General features: G+C 40.7%; 1 protein-coding gene across 2 annotated transcripts; it reads right to left on the bottom strand.

Annotated features, from left to right (window-relative positions):
• Positions 1–605: 605 nt before the first annotated feature.
• On the bottom strand, positions 606–15,622 carry dnmt1 (DNA (cytosine-5-)-methyltransferase 1). 2 transcript variants are annotated; one of them, XM_038287895.1, is made up of 35 exons: positions 15,394–15,622; positions 14,971–15,007; positions 14,763–14,870; positions 11,163–11,397; positions 10,954–11,026; positions 10,768–10,849; positions 10,642–10,682; positions 10,516–10,570; positions 10,333–10,416; positions 10,138–10,247; positions 9,938–10,056; positions 9,767–9,859; positions 9,536–9,687; positions 9,269–9,456; positions 9,114–9,128; positions 8,154–8,334; positions 7,958–8,055; positions 7,686–7,833; positions 5,784–5,899; positions 5,505–5,706; positions 5,294–5,427; positions 4,843–5,022; positions 3,781–4,005; positions 3,500–3,692; positions 3,314–3,404; positions 3,090–3,224; positions 2,726–3,008; positions 2,501–2,642; positions 2,246–2,412; positions 1,995–2,172; positions 1,719–1,914; positions 1,461–1,624; positions 1,176–1,292; positions 943–1,039; positions 606–853 (listed from the first exon to the last, which is right to left on the bottom strand). In XM_038287895.1, exons 1-35 carry the CDS (start codon positions 15,438–15,440, stop codon positions 819–821), a joined length of 4,521 nt encoding a protein of 1,506 aa, XP_038143823.1. In that variant the 5' UTR covers positions 15,441–15,622; the 3' UTR covers positions 606–818. The 2 variants fall into 2 exon arrangements, with proteins under 2 accessions (XP_038143823.1, XP_038143824.1); XM_038287896.1 differs by lacking the exon at positions 9,114–9,128 and having other exon boundaries at positions 15,394–15,621.

The following is a 15,622-nucleotide window of genomic DNA, read 5'->3' on the forward strand; positions in this document are numbered from 1 at the left end:
TTTGGGCTTTGGGCTGTTATCCAAATTTATTTTGTGTTTAGGATTCAAATTTAATTAAATAATAAATTCTGGATTCAACCTGCCAGTTTCTTTTGGCTGCTGAGCTGGATGTGTAGGAGGAAAGCGGATATCCTGTAGAGCAGAGTTCACCGCTTTTGTTGCCTAAGTCTCTAGCAGGAAAAAAAGTCACTAGATTTGGCACTAGATGCTTTTTGACATAAGTACTAGAGGGGTCTGAAAAGTCACTTAAATATAGCGACCAAAGCACTAAGTTGGCAACACTGCTATTCGCATAGTTTGTTTTCAAATGGTTTGCTGCTGTCTGGACCTTTCTGAACATGTGCAGCAAATGGACTGATCCAGTAACACCAAAATTTACTTTGAGATCAATTTAATCCCTTCCAAATGAAGTGACTAATCAGCTTCTGTTTAAAAGACTGGTCCAAAAACTATAACAGGAATCCTATGTAAAAAAAAAAAAAAAAAAGTTGGTTACACGAGCATACCTTCAAACTACTCTAATTAGATTTTCGGCCAAGCTAAATCTACAAATCCTTATTTTCAAGTACAAAGCTGCAATACCATCACGTCAATTGAACCACAAATACAATTTCAGAAGAACTTTATTTGAAATATTACATATAAAATCTACATACAATTTACTCCACATTGAACAATTAACAGCATAATAAAAACAAGACTCAATATGGAATGATTACTACATAGAACATAGTGGCCGCTTGGTGACAGCTGAAAGTCAAATCACTTAAGTATTCCGTCATCAGTATTAAAACCTTTAAAATGTGGACAAGGGGAAATTAATCAGAGACGTCCATTTTTTCTTGTTTGATGTCTGCAATAAAAAAAAAAAAAAAAGAATCGAGTTAAAACTGTAAATGTGAGATCAACAGGAAAAAGCAGAAGGGAAATTCTCCCTAGTACCTGCTGTAGCCTGTTCCTCCTTCATCCTTTCAAAGACGCATTTCTTGATCTCCAGCCCGATGGCTCTAGAGAGCGGGGGAGGAACAGCATTTCCAACCTGGGTGAAATAAAGTAATAAGAAAACAAAGACTAAGCTGACGAAGAACCTGAAACGATTCATATGTCACAAGCTTGACAAACTAAACCGATTGTGAAACCATGTCAGTTTGTGGTAAACTCGAACTGGTTCTTACCTGTCTGTGTTTGTCCAGAACGTTTCCGAAGAAGCGGTAGGTGTCAGGGAAACCCTGAGAGCGAGCACACTCCCTCACACTGACAACTCTGTGCTGCTCGGGGTGCAGAACGCGGCCCTGAGATTACACAAATAGATTAAGATTCACAGGAATTACATTTCAGGTTTATTTATCGGGAGCGACCAAATCTCAGATTTTACTTTGAACATAGCCTTCGTGAGCCATAGAATAAACTTCTGATCTTTTTCCCAACATTCAGGCATAAAACTGGAAAACATGATATACCTGCTTGCCCATGGGTTCAGGGTTGGTTACAGTTGTACTGAAGAAGCCGTCCCACTCCAATCTGCCATAGAGCCCGGCCCAGTGGTTATGGCGGTTCCCGGTGTGGGGCAGACACCACGGGATTAGGGTGTTAAACTGCCTGTCGGCAGAGTCACAGGTTTTCCCTAAAACAAAGAAGAGCATTTCATCAGCTTGGAATCTAAGTTTAACCATTTTATTTTAGTTTTTTCAGAGATCCGATAATTGAGCCTCATGTACCTGCAGCGCAGGAGCAGACGCCTCTGAGAGCACCAGTGCTGCTGCGGCCATTTTTCTTATCATGGTGCGTGTAACGTAGTTTCTTTGTCATGGTGCCATCTTTTAACCGGACTTCAATGTTGGGCAGATCTCTCCAGTCTGAGCCTGGAGCCAGAGGAATGTGACGCATCCTGGCCTCCACTAATGCACTCATGTCCTGAGATTAAAAGTCATAAAAACAATAATTAATACTAGTAATTAGTGATGCATTTTTGTAAAAATGTTAATATTGCTTACCTTGCAGATGTGGTCTCTGAGAATAGGCTGATATTGTGTGCCTCTGATCTGCCTCTGGAACCAAGACTGAGGTTCTCCGTTGTAGGAAATCTCCAAGGCAGAAGCACCATTACGAATCTCAGGCAGATCAGACATGGTGTCCCTGACTGTGATGGTTCTATAGATGCCACCGTTACCTCTGTTGGAAAATAGAAAAGGTTCAGTAAAGTTTGCAGAACAATAAGTGCTACTCAGGTCGGGGTTTCCATTACCGTGTCACATTGCTGACATATTTTTTCTCATCCACTGCCACTGTAAGCGAGCACGCTCTGGGAGCAAACACATGCAGGGGTTCAGGGTAGCGAGGCAGCTTCTCTCCTGGAGCAGCAGCCAGGATGATAGCTCTGCGGCGAGTCTGAGCAACACCGTACTGACCGGCCTGAGAAGCAGCAAAGGAAAGAAATCCTTAGAGAACATTTTTCCCCCCACAAAACTCAATAGAATGGATAATAAGCCGTCATTCCCACCTGCAGGACTCCAAACGTACACTGGTAGCCCATCCGCACCAGACAGCGCAGAGTCAGCTTCAGGACCATGGAGTTTTTGAATGATACAAAGTTCCTCACGTTTTCCAGCAAGAAGAACTTTGGTCGATAATAGTCACAGTAACTGCAAAAGAAAAGGATCCGAACCAATCAGTGACTCAGTCCGATTACCTGCTCTGATATACAGCCAGTCTTGTAGACACTCACCTAAGATATGAAACCACGAGTGAGTTTTTGAATTTGGAATAAGTGCGAGAATTGAAGCGGTTCATCCCACTGAAACCTTGGCAGGGAGGCCCACCACACAGCATTTCCACATCGCCCTTCTGAGGCAGCTTTTGGCCGAGAGAATTAGTCTTCTCTCCAGACATGACCAGTTTCAGGAGGACATTACAGTCCTCAGTGAACACCGTGGTGCCGGGATTGTTAAGGCGGAACGCCTGTGCAGCTGGCTCCCACATCTCAATAGCCCAGAGCGTCTCAGAAATACCTGAAGGCAGTAAGTGGAAACTAAGCAAAACGGTTATCAATTTGATAACATTCTAGTGCCTGAAATGGAAGAGGAACTTACCAGCCTGGTGGAAGCCTTCAGAAAGTCCACCACACCCAGAAAACACATCAAGAGTCCGATATTTCTGTACTTTCGGTGCCTGGGGCTCCGAGCAAGGCTCCTGAGACTCTTGTGACGCCTTACCTTTACCCTTACCTGATAAAAGTGAAGTTAAACATGAGTCAGCAATGAGTTTTAGATTAATACAACTCTGCATGTAGGCCATCTTTTTTTAGAAAACAAACCTTTTCCTTTGCCCTTTCCTTTTCCTTTATGAGCACAAGAGCGTGCGTGGTTGGGAGGATCTTCAAAGCTCTTTGATTTAGCATTGTACGCCTGTAGGACAGAACTAGGTTCATCTCTAGACTTAAGTGATGTTCAATTATGTAAACATGAGACCACAGCAGGAAAACAGCAGTGAGAACTTATACCTCCAGGAAATAAAAGCGGTCCGGTGCACCACTGGAGTAATCCTGCACAGATTCATTCAGGTCCTCTGCGTACTCTACTTGACAGCGACCGAGAACTTCCGACATGCTGACCGTCACTTCTTCATCACTCCAGTAGAGCTGATTGATGTCTGTGTGGTAACTGGCTTTGACACCTCTGTGTGTGTTCTCAGGCCTGGTTGTTGACCAAGAATTATGTAAATGTTTGACTTTCTTTCAAGCAAAAACTAATTGACCTTGGAAAGGAATAAAAATGCATCTACCTGTAGAACTTGTAGAGTCTCAGTTTGACGTCCGCTGTGTCAGCTTTCCCATTGCTGCGGCGATGACAGAAGATTTCTTTGATGCGGCCAACACGGAAAGGCTCTGGAGCATCCAGGTTTGAGCCCTTAATGTAGTCTGAAGATTTCCTGTAATACTCAGGATACAGATCTTCATCCACATCCTCCTTCCTGTGGGAGCGTTTCACTGGACTGGCCGGTTTCACACTGATGACCAGAAATAAATTGATAAAAGGTGATAATTAGGGTATCAGTCTGGAAAGGTTGGCCGACTGTGACCATATTTGGACGCTAGTAATCCAATATAAAGCATAAAATATCAGGGGGTTCCTCAGGGCTGTTTTAAAACCTCGTCAATTCAATATGTACATGCACCAAAATGATAAAACAACAGCTTCTAGTGTTAAAAAGCACATTTAGAGATGAACACCTCAATAAACTAAACTGAAATCCTTTAATTTATCAGTAGGTTAAATAATAGTCTTGTTATCAAATCTGGTAACTACATCTTATTCGAATACTGCAGCCCGAGTAAAATCTGCACGGTGAATCTTATCATACACGTTCTCCAATCATTGCACTGGTTCCCTGTTACTAAAATAATGAATGTATATAGCTTATGGTCTATAAAGAAGTAAATGCTGTTGGATCTTACAGTCTTTCAGATCTGCTTGTAAGGCATCAGAAGTTAGTTCCCAGAACCAGAAGTAAACGAGCTGCAAAAATTGACTTCAAAATAGACACTAAATACATTGTTTTCTAATGAGTTTTAATGATATTGTGCTCATTTGTTTAAAAATGATCTCATGTAAAAAGAGTAATGTAATATTTACACATGAAGCACTAGTATGAGTTAAACTAATCAAGATAGGTTGAGACCTTTATTTATACACAAAAGAAATCATGCTGGTCAATGATTGGTCGATCAGGTTCATCATTGTCTGAATATTTTACCACTGATCCCAACATGTACAAAGCATCCCAATTATTACTCCACAAAACTACATAAAAAACAAATGACAAATACACAAATTACATTCTTACCTAAAGCTGAAGGCTTCAGGAGGCAGGTAGACGCCGTCTCCAACCCTGAATTGTTCTCCCTTGAAGCAGGCTAATGCATACTGAGCCTTGTTGTCATTGTTCTCATTCTCCAGAGGCTCAAATGCTCGAGGTGTTGCCTGCTCATCTCGCTGTTTAATACAGGCGCAGCTGCCGCAGAATCTAAAGGAAAAATACAGAGTTAATGTAAAAAATCCTTCCAACTTTTCCTTCATCCTGTTCACATTACCAGGTGATTCGCTCCCAGTGTGTTGTAGAGCTAGATTTGCAAATGATTGGAACTAATCTCTGTACAGGCTTTTTACACTCTGGACCTAGATTACCAACCTCTGCAGAGATCATAAAAATATATATACATCCTTGATTTATAATGTGCAAAACTGAAAACAGGTTTGACTTTTAAGTATCTGATAAACAGATAGATGTTTTTTACCTGAACTTGCAGTCTTCTGATTGTTCAATCTTGGGGGGAGTCTCAAATCGGGCAAACTCCACATCGTACCAGAACTGATAGAAGAAACTCTTTCCATCATCTTCAATCACCTTGAGGTCAACATCAACCCCGCCCTGAAACATCAAAAATATTTTCTCAATTAAAAGCTCAAAATAAAAAGACAACAAGGTGCAGTAAAACTATAATCTACCTCCATGGACCAGTTGTTTGATGGCGCTTTGTACATTACGTTGACTTTTCCCTGGACGTAGCTGAGCAGCATGTCTTCACAATCGTCAACAATGACGAGCTCCAGTGGATCAGAGGACTCTCCAAGCACAGTGTGGATGCCTCGAAGGAACCAATGGGCATGAAACATCTTCCCATTATTGTCCTCCCATAGAGACGTGATCCTGAGAAAGGAGCAGCTCATTAAACAGAGACAGCTTAGACTGAACAAAATGTCAGAGCAGTTTAGGAAATGTCATACCTTGCTAGATACAGAGGAATGGATGGATCTTCTGATGAAACAGAGACACAGTCTCCCACTTCCAGCACTTCATCATTCAAAGAGACCTTCTTGTAGTAGTGCCTCTTTCCCACAGTCTGCAGAGAGATCAGTTTAATTAAGCTTCTTTGCAGATATGCAGGTTTTTGAAGAATGTTTCCCCAAAGAAAAAAAAAGGTTAATTTAAGAATTATAACTTTTTTCTTGCATAAAAAAGACATTTTAAGTAATCTCATGAGCTTTTTCCATTAGAATCACCAAGTTTTTTTTCTTTTTTTAAAGGAGTTTCAACAAATCTGTCCGACTTCCCCAATTGAACCTTAAAACACCAGCTGCAGATAAGTGGAGGGAAACCCTAAAAGGCAAACATTTTGCAACAACCTTCCTCCTCTGAGTCTTGTTGGAGGATGGACTGCCATGTTAAAGCTGCCCTCTGCTGGAAAACAGAGGCAGAACAGCATATGTTTGAAAGGAACTCTGCTAACCTTGCCTGGAAGCTGAATTCTGGTGGTATTTGTCCATTTACAAACAGAAACCATTTTGTCCCACTCCTGCCTAAACTGTCTGAGAACTGCAAACCAGCTTTGCAAATTATGTTGCAGAATGTGACATACAGCAGTGATGAAAGAGAGAAGCTCTTTGTTAGGGCTGCAACAACGAATCGATAAAAATCGACTTTTAAAAGCGTTGGCAACGAATTTCATCATCGATTAGTTGTGTCGCGCGATTAATGCGTCATCCGCCGCCATCATCGCTGCCACTTGACTGAAACGGGGGAAGAAAAAAATTACGGCAGAGCAAGCCAGCGCCCGCAGTGTTGCCAACTCAGCGACTTTGTCGCTATATTTAGCGACTTTTCAGACCCCTCCAGCGAATGTTTTTCAATAAAACGACTAGCGACAAATCTGGCGACTTTTTACGGTGTCACTGGCGGCTTTTGGAGACTCTTACGTGAAAGCATGTATCGTTCCTAATCTTGTCCTCCAGCGGCAGCTGCTGCTGTGAGGCGCCTTCCCCATCCCAACCCCGTTCCCAACCCTAGTTCTCTCATTTTTATTCCAAATACAATTTATAATTTGAATCACAGGGCTATTTTTATCTCTATGGTTAAGTATTTTCTCAAGTAGCAACTTTAACTGCTATACTTTCCTGTCTTAAAAGGCAGAACTCTTCTAGTCTAAAAAAACCTCATTTGTTGAAATCGGGGGACGTATTGTTTGAACCCCTTAGGGGCTTTTTAAAAACAAAAATGCCTGTCTTTTTTTGCGCTTTATGAAACAAAGTACCCTATATTTTGTGGATGTACACCTACATTTCTCATGTAAGTTTGCGTAGTTTTAACACAAACATTTATTTTTCATATTGCACTAGTACAGTTAATTAGCAACCTGTACTTGTGTGCTTGTTTGTTCTGTCTAAAATGTTTATTTTGGAATAAAGAGGTTAATATAAAAAATATTTTTTGTCCGATTCATCGATTAATCGAAAAAATAATCAGCCGATTCATCGATTTTTAAAATAATCGTTAGTTGCAGCCCTACTCTTTGTACAATTTTTGGACTGAAAGGTGTGCCTTTTTACTTCCCGATATGATAAAAAATTAAACTTTGGTATGCCAACACTAGATATCATTTTTTCCCCTCAATCAGGTTGGAAAGAGCTGCTGAACGTCCAACGTTCTATTGAACTGATGGTAACTGTGAATACTGTGAAGAAAGAGTGCTCCACATGGTGAATATGGCTTTTGTCACCAGACACTTCAGAAGCAGGTCTCTCCAAAAAAAAAAAAAAAAATGGCTTCTCTCAGGTCTGCTCTTATGCAGATTAAACCGTTGGACTATAAATGTAACCTCATTAAGCAATAAAAGAAACCTATAAACCTACCTCCACAGGCTCACCGATCCATGCAAGTTTGGACTGGGTTTGTCTCTTTTTCTTCGTTTGGAGAACCTTTTTGGGCTTCTCTGGTGGAGCATCTTCCTCTTCAACATTCTCATCATCCTCAGCCTCCTTCACAGCAAGGTTTGGACATCTAACAATCAAATGCACCCATAGTTTAGCTCCAAATGTATCCTCATCTTCATACCAAAACTTTAAACAATGAAGCCACACGGCATGTACAGTTGTTTTAGTTTAACCTGCTTTGACAGCCTCACCTTCTCTGCTTACAAGCTTGCTTGCTTTTGCCACTTCCTCCAAACTTGATCATGTCCTTGCAGGCTGTGCACTTACCACAATCGGGAGACTGGCACACCTAGACAAGAGTGAAGGAAATTCAAAGCATGTCATTAGTTTAGCAGCACATAAAAGGTTCACCTGGCCTGGTTTTAAACGAGAGCTTCAGCAACTTGCCTCGCAGACTCCACAGCGCTGCCGTTTGGCTCCTCCCTCTTTATCATTCTGCTCGATTTGGTCAGCAAAGAAGGCATCGAAAATCTGGTAGACCAGCTTGGTGGTGGTGGCCTTGGTCGGTCCTTTGTTGTCCTTCTCTATCTTGGTTGGGTGGCGGATGGCCTGTCGTCTGGCGGCTCTCCTGTCAACAGCACACAGTTTTTCCATTTAGAGAAGCTCATTCAGTTTTGTCTGATCACATTTGGAGCGGTGGCATTATGAAGCCATGCAACGCGTCAAGCAAGAAAAAGAAAAGATAAAAACACCCAGGATGGAAAATGCACTTAATGAAAGTAGCTGAGCAGCCTGACCCTTATATAAAATCAGCTACATTTTTCCTACTGCAGATACAATAAAGTTGAATTCTATTCTAGGATGCCCTTCTCTCTAATGAATGTTTGTGCACTGGCTTAAGTGACTTAAAATGATATAAAAAAAAAAACTAGCTAATGTACTAAAATAACAAATACTAGTCAAGAGACACAAAAGTGTTTTTTATAATGAATATTTAAATGGCATTTTTAAGACAGAATGAAAGCATCAAATATGTTTTCAGAGCAATTTCTCTTAATTAGCTTGGAAATGATGCATTTAATCATTTCTCATGTTTACACATCAAATAATACCCTATAAAACAAAACCTGTGCTTCATCTTTATGAATAATTTTATAATTTTGTTTCAAAGTCTAAAAATACATATAGACTGTAGTTCAAGACTGCAACAGATTTCACCAATTTATGCAGCTGATATATTTCAAATTTACCAGGAAAATAAGTTTGACTATAAAGAAACCCTGTTTGGATAAAAAAAAAGAAATAAAATATTGGCACATACTATGGTATGAATCTTATTCTGAGCATGTTTCACATCAACACACCAACAGACAAGCTAAATATGCAGTCACAGTATGGCCTACCTACCAGTACAGCTGCATGCTGCATTAGGAAATGTTAAAGGAATATTAGACATCGAGGAGATGGGGAGTAAGGAGCATAAATACAGGATTAGAAAAACACGTTCAATTCAAAGTGTTTATTAGAGGTTGTCGTCTTCAGCTGATGAGCACAGATCGTACCTCTTTCCTAGAGTGACTCCTGCCAGTTTGATCAGATCTCTCATGCAGGGGGTAACAATAATGGGCTGCTCATCAGAGTCGCCGGCCTCATCATAGCTTTCCACCTGCTCCACCACAAACTGGGCATGGCGCAGCAGCGTGTCCTCAGTGAAGCAGTTAAAGTTCAGTCCTGCAGGTGGGACAGCAGTCTGCGGACAGCAGGGAGAGCTGGTCTATATGTTGCAGAGCGAGACACTGAAACGGATCAAACTTCACACCAGAGCTCACCTCGATCTTGTTGAGGAGGTCCTCATAGGTGGCGTCCGGATTTTTCTGGAGGAATTCAACCACAATCTTGCTCATGTAGATCTTCTCCTGCATCAGGGCGAAAATGGGGGCGTACTCGTCGCTGGGGTCCATCAGGATGTAGTCAGCAAAAGCTGGAGAGGCGGGGGAGATGATATTAGCAGGTGGCATACACAGCACTGAGTATCTAGTGGGAACAGGAGCGCTACTTACATGTTGTGAAACCGATTAAAGCCTTTTCCCCTCCATCAAAACCAGTTATCCACCAGGCATTGATGGGTCCAAGCTTTCTGGCAAAAACACCATCTAAGTCAAATTTAGATGAGAGCATATTTAGTAGAAGCCAACAACATATGGTTTACATATTAAAGGTAACAGTCGTACTGGTTAAGCCTGGGCTGTCATCATAGATGGGTTTTACATAGCAGCTGAAGTAAAGCTCCACGTTCTTCTCAATCAGCCCCGAGTCAAAAGGGCAAAGATGGCCGCGTTTGTCATACACGCTGCAAAGACAGCACACCAGGGTTAGCCTGACAACAGCTCACAATCCATACAGCAGCTGGGATACAGAGCGCATCGCCAACCTGAAGTTAGTGATGCGGTGCTGCGGCAGATGGTCGTAGCTCTCAAATCCATCCTCATTTGACTCAAACAGTGACAGAGTCTCGTGAGTTAACATCTCTGGCTCTTCAAGCTGAGGGGGCAAGCAGAGCAGAGTCAGGTTTGCAATGAAACAACATAGTGCTGTAATGGGGCGAGTAAAAATGCGACGGCCTCACCGCGTTATCGGGATCCCCTTGAAACAACTTCAGATCTGGGTCATCCAGATACTGCCTGCAGTCAGGACATTTAGGAGGTGGAGTCTGGAGAGACACAGAAAGGTCAATAATGTTACAGCTGTTGAAACTACTGCAGTAAAACTATTTGTCAAAAAACAAAAGCAAAAAAACCAACATTGATACCTTTGCAGTAAGTCCAGTTTTAGTCGTTTTGGATTTCGACTCCTCTGTAGCAGGTCTGCAAACACCAAATACAGAGTTAGCTTCACATTCACTCTAGGAGTAAAAATCTAGGTGCATAGGACTTACTTTTCATCCGAATCCACCTTGAGGCGTTTCTCCTCCTGGATCTGCAACAATGTTATATTATCAAACACAGGAAGTCTCACCCTGAGCAGGTATTTATTTTTTCAACTGGACGATTACTAATATCACCTCCTCAGTGTCGTCTTCCTGCTTTGGTTCAATTGTTCCATTAACAGCTTCTCCACTCAGATCCTCTGATTTGCGCTTTTGACTGTAAAAAAAAAAAGAATAATTCAAACACCAGCCGCTTCCTGAGAGAAACATATTTTGTCTCTTGAAGGAAACCAACTGAATTGAATTGGGGCTTATACGCACACTTTGGAGAACATGGACACAATGGTTGGTTGTTTCCCGCTGTTTCTTGTTACTCTAGTACTGCTTGGGGATTCTAGAAAAACATTTTAGGAGGAAAATAAAAAAAGAACAATAAATTCTGATTAACTGAAACAGTCAGAGATTTTGTGAATTGAGTCTCTTTAAAACCACGATTTGTTGAACAAATGCCAAACAGGTCCCAGACTAACTTTTAGTTTCAGAGTTTGCCTTGCTCCTGCGTCCACCCTTCCCTTTGGGAGCTGCTGGCGACTTGGTTTCAGTTTCATCCTGTTCTGTCGCCACATTTACATCTTCATCCTCTTTATGGGAGCCATTTGCAAAGCCGTTCGCCTTTCCGTTCTGCTCAGCGCCGTCCACGAGAGAGCCGTTCTCAAGATGAAGCTCTTTACCCAGCAACACCTTCACTTTGGAGATGTAAACCTCCTGAGGAAAAAAGGTTACAGAGGAGGTTAGAGGTTCACCTCTAGGAATTAGAAGATTATCCAGAACAACTTCACCATAAAAATGACGGAAAGACAAACTGAAACATTTCAAGCAATGTGCTAATGGTTATAATGGTTTGCAGCCATTTAAAATCAATAAATCAGCTTGAAGAAATTGTTATTTCACCAAAAAAGATATTTTTTTAAATACAAGAATGTTTTCACCAATGCCATCATGCTGGTCGTTGACGTTTCCATGTATAATCATTGGAAAGTTTAGTGGAAGGAACACGCCACAAGGTTATATTAGCCTCATCAGTAAAGTAAAGCGGATGTAAGAGTTTTGCACAAAAGTAAACTGCTGCTGAAGTCAAAGCTACAAAATCCCCACATTCACTTCTATCCAAGTATATAAACTAAAGCAGTCATCCTTTTTAAGTTCAGCCAATCCTGATCGAAGAACAATCTATGCGTCTGCATTAACCACCCAATTGAGCAAATTGCAATAACGAAACATGTATTTGTGAAATTGAAACAATGCAGTAAAAAAAAAACAATTTTGATTTAATTATCTGTGAAAAGTTTTTATGTTTCAATTAAGTTGTTTTTCTGGTTGCATTGAAATTCTTATATTTCACAAAAATGCAATGGAAAAAGCTTTTTCGCATTATATCAGTCCCTGGACCTACTGCCTTGAAAAGACAAAGAAGAAGAGCAACAATGAACTAGAGCCATGGCTGATATGGATACATCTCATATGTTTACATCAGGCACTGCCATGTTGTTTTTAAGAGATATGAGCAAATGTACACTGGGGTTTTTTATTCCATTTCTTATTTTACGAAAATATCACAGCAGAATAATTAAAAGATATGCACATTTTTGTAATGGAAACAAAACTAATGACAGGAGTGGTTTATCCTGCCAATAAAGGAGAAAACAAGAGGGGTGTTGCTCAATGGACAAAAGTCATCTTAAAATTAGTGAATTCGTCATTTTATGTGGAAATCAAAGACTGCAGTGTCTGTGTAGTGACGATACAGACTCTAGGTTGTTTAAGGTACTGTTGGAAGTCGACAGTTGGCAATGATTTAGGGAGTAATGTCATTTCTATAGCTGGAGCACAGAAAGTTTAGCCTGACGTAGTCCGACTCAATTCTAGTCAGAATATGAGTCTGATACTGCTCCATAGAGCTGTGATTATGGGGCGTGTTTTGAACGAACCAGGAAAAAAATGCCTCTGTACTCAATTGGATAGATCTACAACCAATAAGAGCAACGGAGTGCGTGACGTATCTTAAGCGAGGCATAGTTGTTGTCTACAAAAATCAAAGCGTGCAGTTTCACGCCTAGAATAAGAAGATGAGACTTGATCGCGTTTCTCTGTTCCTCTTTTAAAATTAATTTGCTGTCGATATCTTCTAGAACAGACCTAATAGCAGAATCTACTCACCCAAACTCTCCAGCGGCAGCCATTATTGTTGTCACCCAAGCGCGCTTTGGTCACGTGGTTGATAACGTTACTGTTGATCATCTGTCCATCATCGTATAAAGCCCGCCCTGACAATTTGATTGGATCGCCTGACAGTGGGCGATAATACTCGCGCTACTATGGAGCAGAGCCAGACCGAACTTCCCCGAACTCAAACCTTGTGGGCGGGACTAAGTTCGGACTGGCACCCAGGCTACAGAAAGTTCTTATTTCTCCCTAAATTCAAAGAGAACGCAGACATATACCCTGCAATCTTAAAGCATTACATGTTTCCATAAGCTAACAAACTTTGAGATGCTGATCTCATTTTCCGGCAGAATTACTTTTATTCATATTGTCATAATCTTGCACATAAACCAGTTCCATGGGCATATAAGACAAGGATGAATAAACACCAGGACCAACAAAGCAAACAAGCTTGAGGTTACTACTGAAGATATCTGGTTTCTTTGAACCTTAACAGTGTGACACTGCAGTAATTCATGCAAACAAAGCACAAAGAATAAAGCGGTAGGTGGATGCACTGTATATTAAATGGACCTACATTTCTTTATTAACCCTCCCATAGAAAGTTCGCACCAGACCCGAAAAACAAGTGACTCAGAAACGTGGCGTGTTGATAGGATACTGGTAGATCAGATTACATAAACAGCATTATGATCGGCATCACAAAGGCCTTTATTCGTTAGTTATTTTTCCTTTAGTAGCTTTGTTTGAAAGTATCCTCTCTAAATGAAGTGATCCAAGCAATATCCAGCTGTAATAATATCAAGTTGTATTAGATAGCTTGTTTTTTTTTTCTGGATATCAGGCAACTATGCTCATCATTTCTTATTTGTATAGTTTGCTCATATTCACCTCAATTGATTCTGCCTTTTTAACCAAAAAATATCTTTACTTTTTAAGCTGATTTGTTTTACATCAAATATGGCTCCTTCACCAAGAACAGAGCTACGATCTGGCTTACTGTACTATAGGGTTGTCAAAAGTATCGAAACTCAAAAAAGTATCGATACTGAAATGTTGTATCCGGATACAATACTTGTTTTTAAAAGTATCGATACAGTGCCACCACCAGTGGCACCTAAGCAGTCATTCATCTAAAGTGCAGAATAGAGGAAAATGCACATTCAGAAAACTGTGTGATTGAATAATTCTACGCACTTTTCAGTTTCAGACTTTTTTTTGTAAGCGGTGCAGCTGCTGAGAATTATTTTTGTTTCTTAACCTTTTTGGCTAGCGTCATTGTTATGTGTGCAAAGGATAGCCAAGGAAGGAACACTTCATTTTAATTTTATAATTTTTTTATCAAGCTTGCTTAATATTGTGCACAGCATACAACCTTTATTGTATTTATTTATTGTATTTTATTTATTAATGAAAATATTTCTGTAGAATTTTGGAGTCTTTGTTTTTATCCTTGTGGTATCGAAAATGGTATCGAGTATCGAATATTTTCCTTAGTATCGGTATCGAGTTGAAAAGTTTAGTATCGTGACAACCCTACTGTGCTATCATGACGGTGCAGTTTTGCTGCAACGCAGGAGACATGTGGGAACTATCAATAACAGGGCCAGTATCCTGCAACTTTTTGATGCGTCCTCGGCCCAGTACTAAAGCAAAGGAACCAGATACCCACCGCTGCTCCATCAATCTAATCAAATTTAAAATATCTGCTCCAAGAGACAGAATGTCGAGTGATAAAATGTGAGACCTCATCCAAATTAACAGAAAACTTTAAATACGGTCTTGGCTCTCTAAAACTGAATCAAAATGTTCTATTAAATGTTGTAATAAATCTCATATGATGTACCTTAGCATGTAGCTAAGCAGCAACAAAAACACATGCATGGGGATCTTTAGCAACCACTGACCTTTGAGATTTCAGAGCTCTTCATTTTTTCCTCAAGTCTTGTCAGTTGGTCTTGAGCATCATCCTGTAGAAAATCATGCACCAACCGCAGCTTTTCTTTAAGCTGATCCTGAAATACATTTTATTAGGAATGTTAGATTATAGCACAAACTCAAACTGGAAAGCTGGGTTGCATACATGCAGCTTTATGAGGTGCAAACTTTCCTAACCTCCTCTGTAGATCCATCTTCACCCAGCATCAGCAGCCTGTATCCAAAACACGTTAAAATTAAGTTACATTACAAAACAGCAGGAGTCTAAAGTATAAAGGCAAAATGGCTTTTATGTTGCAACATTAAACGGCCATAAACATACATAAATAGGAAAACTTCCTGAGAGGCGCCAAATCTCACATTGAAGCGCATCCATCATGAAGCTAACCATGCTAGCAGCTAATAGCGTCTGAACTACCAGCTGAACGAGAACAAGCTAACGCTAGCTCTGTTGCTAGCTTTGGTAAAGAAAGCTGTGAAATTCAACAGGCTTTAACAGAGCGATGTGTGACACATTTTCAGGCATGCTAGTGTTAAACATGAAATGTTATAAAGTACATAATTATCTTAATATTAGCATTTTTTTAAATAATACCATACCTCTTCTTTACGTCTTCGGGCAAAGACAAGGACGTTTTTGTTGGCATCGCAAACAGCGACTTAAAGGGGAAACACACGCGCGATAGAACTGCTTTAAAAACTGTAAAAACAACTCGGTCGGCCCGCTGTCATTCACCACAGCACGGCTCCACAGTCACCCGCCAGTATGTAATGCTTCCTAACGTGGAAGCTAAATGCAGTTCGGGCGCGCGGGCCGTGTTTTCGCGCG

Source organism: Cyprinodon tularosa, unplaced genomic scaffold (assembly GCF_016077235.1).
Source record: "Cyprinodon tularosa strain WSP-4 unplaced genomic scaffold, ASM1607723v1 ctg246, whole genome shotgun sequence".
Lineage (NCBI taxonomy): Eukaryota > Metazoa > Chordata > Actinopteri > Cyprinodontiformes > Cyprinodontidae > Cyprinodon > Cyprinodon tularosa.

Excerpts from the sequence above, each read along its gene's own strand:
- dnmt1 (XM_038287895.1), bottom strand. The coding sequence starts at position 15,440 with ATGCCAACAAAAACGTCCTTGTCTTTGCCCGAAGACGTAAAGAAGAG. Across the intron at positions 10,850-10,953 it reads GTGTCCATGTTCTCCAAAGT|TCAAAAGCGCAAATCAGAGG; the intron begins GTGCGTATAAGC and ends TTTTTTTTACAG. Across the intron at positions 5,023-5,293 it reads TCAGAAGACTGCAAGTTCAG|ATTCTGCGGCAGCTGCGCCT; the intron begins GTAAAAAACATC and ends TTTTTCCTTTAG.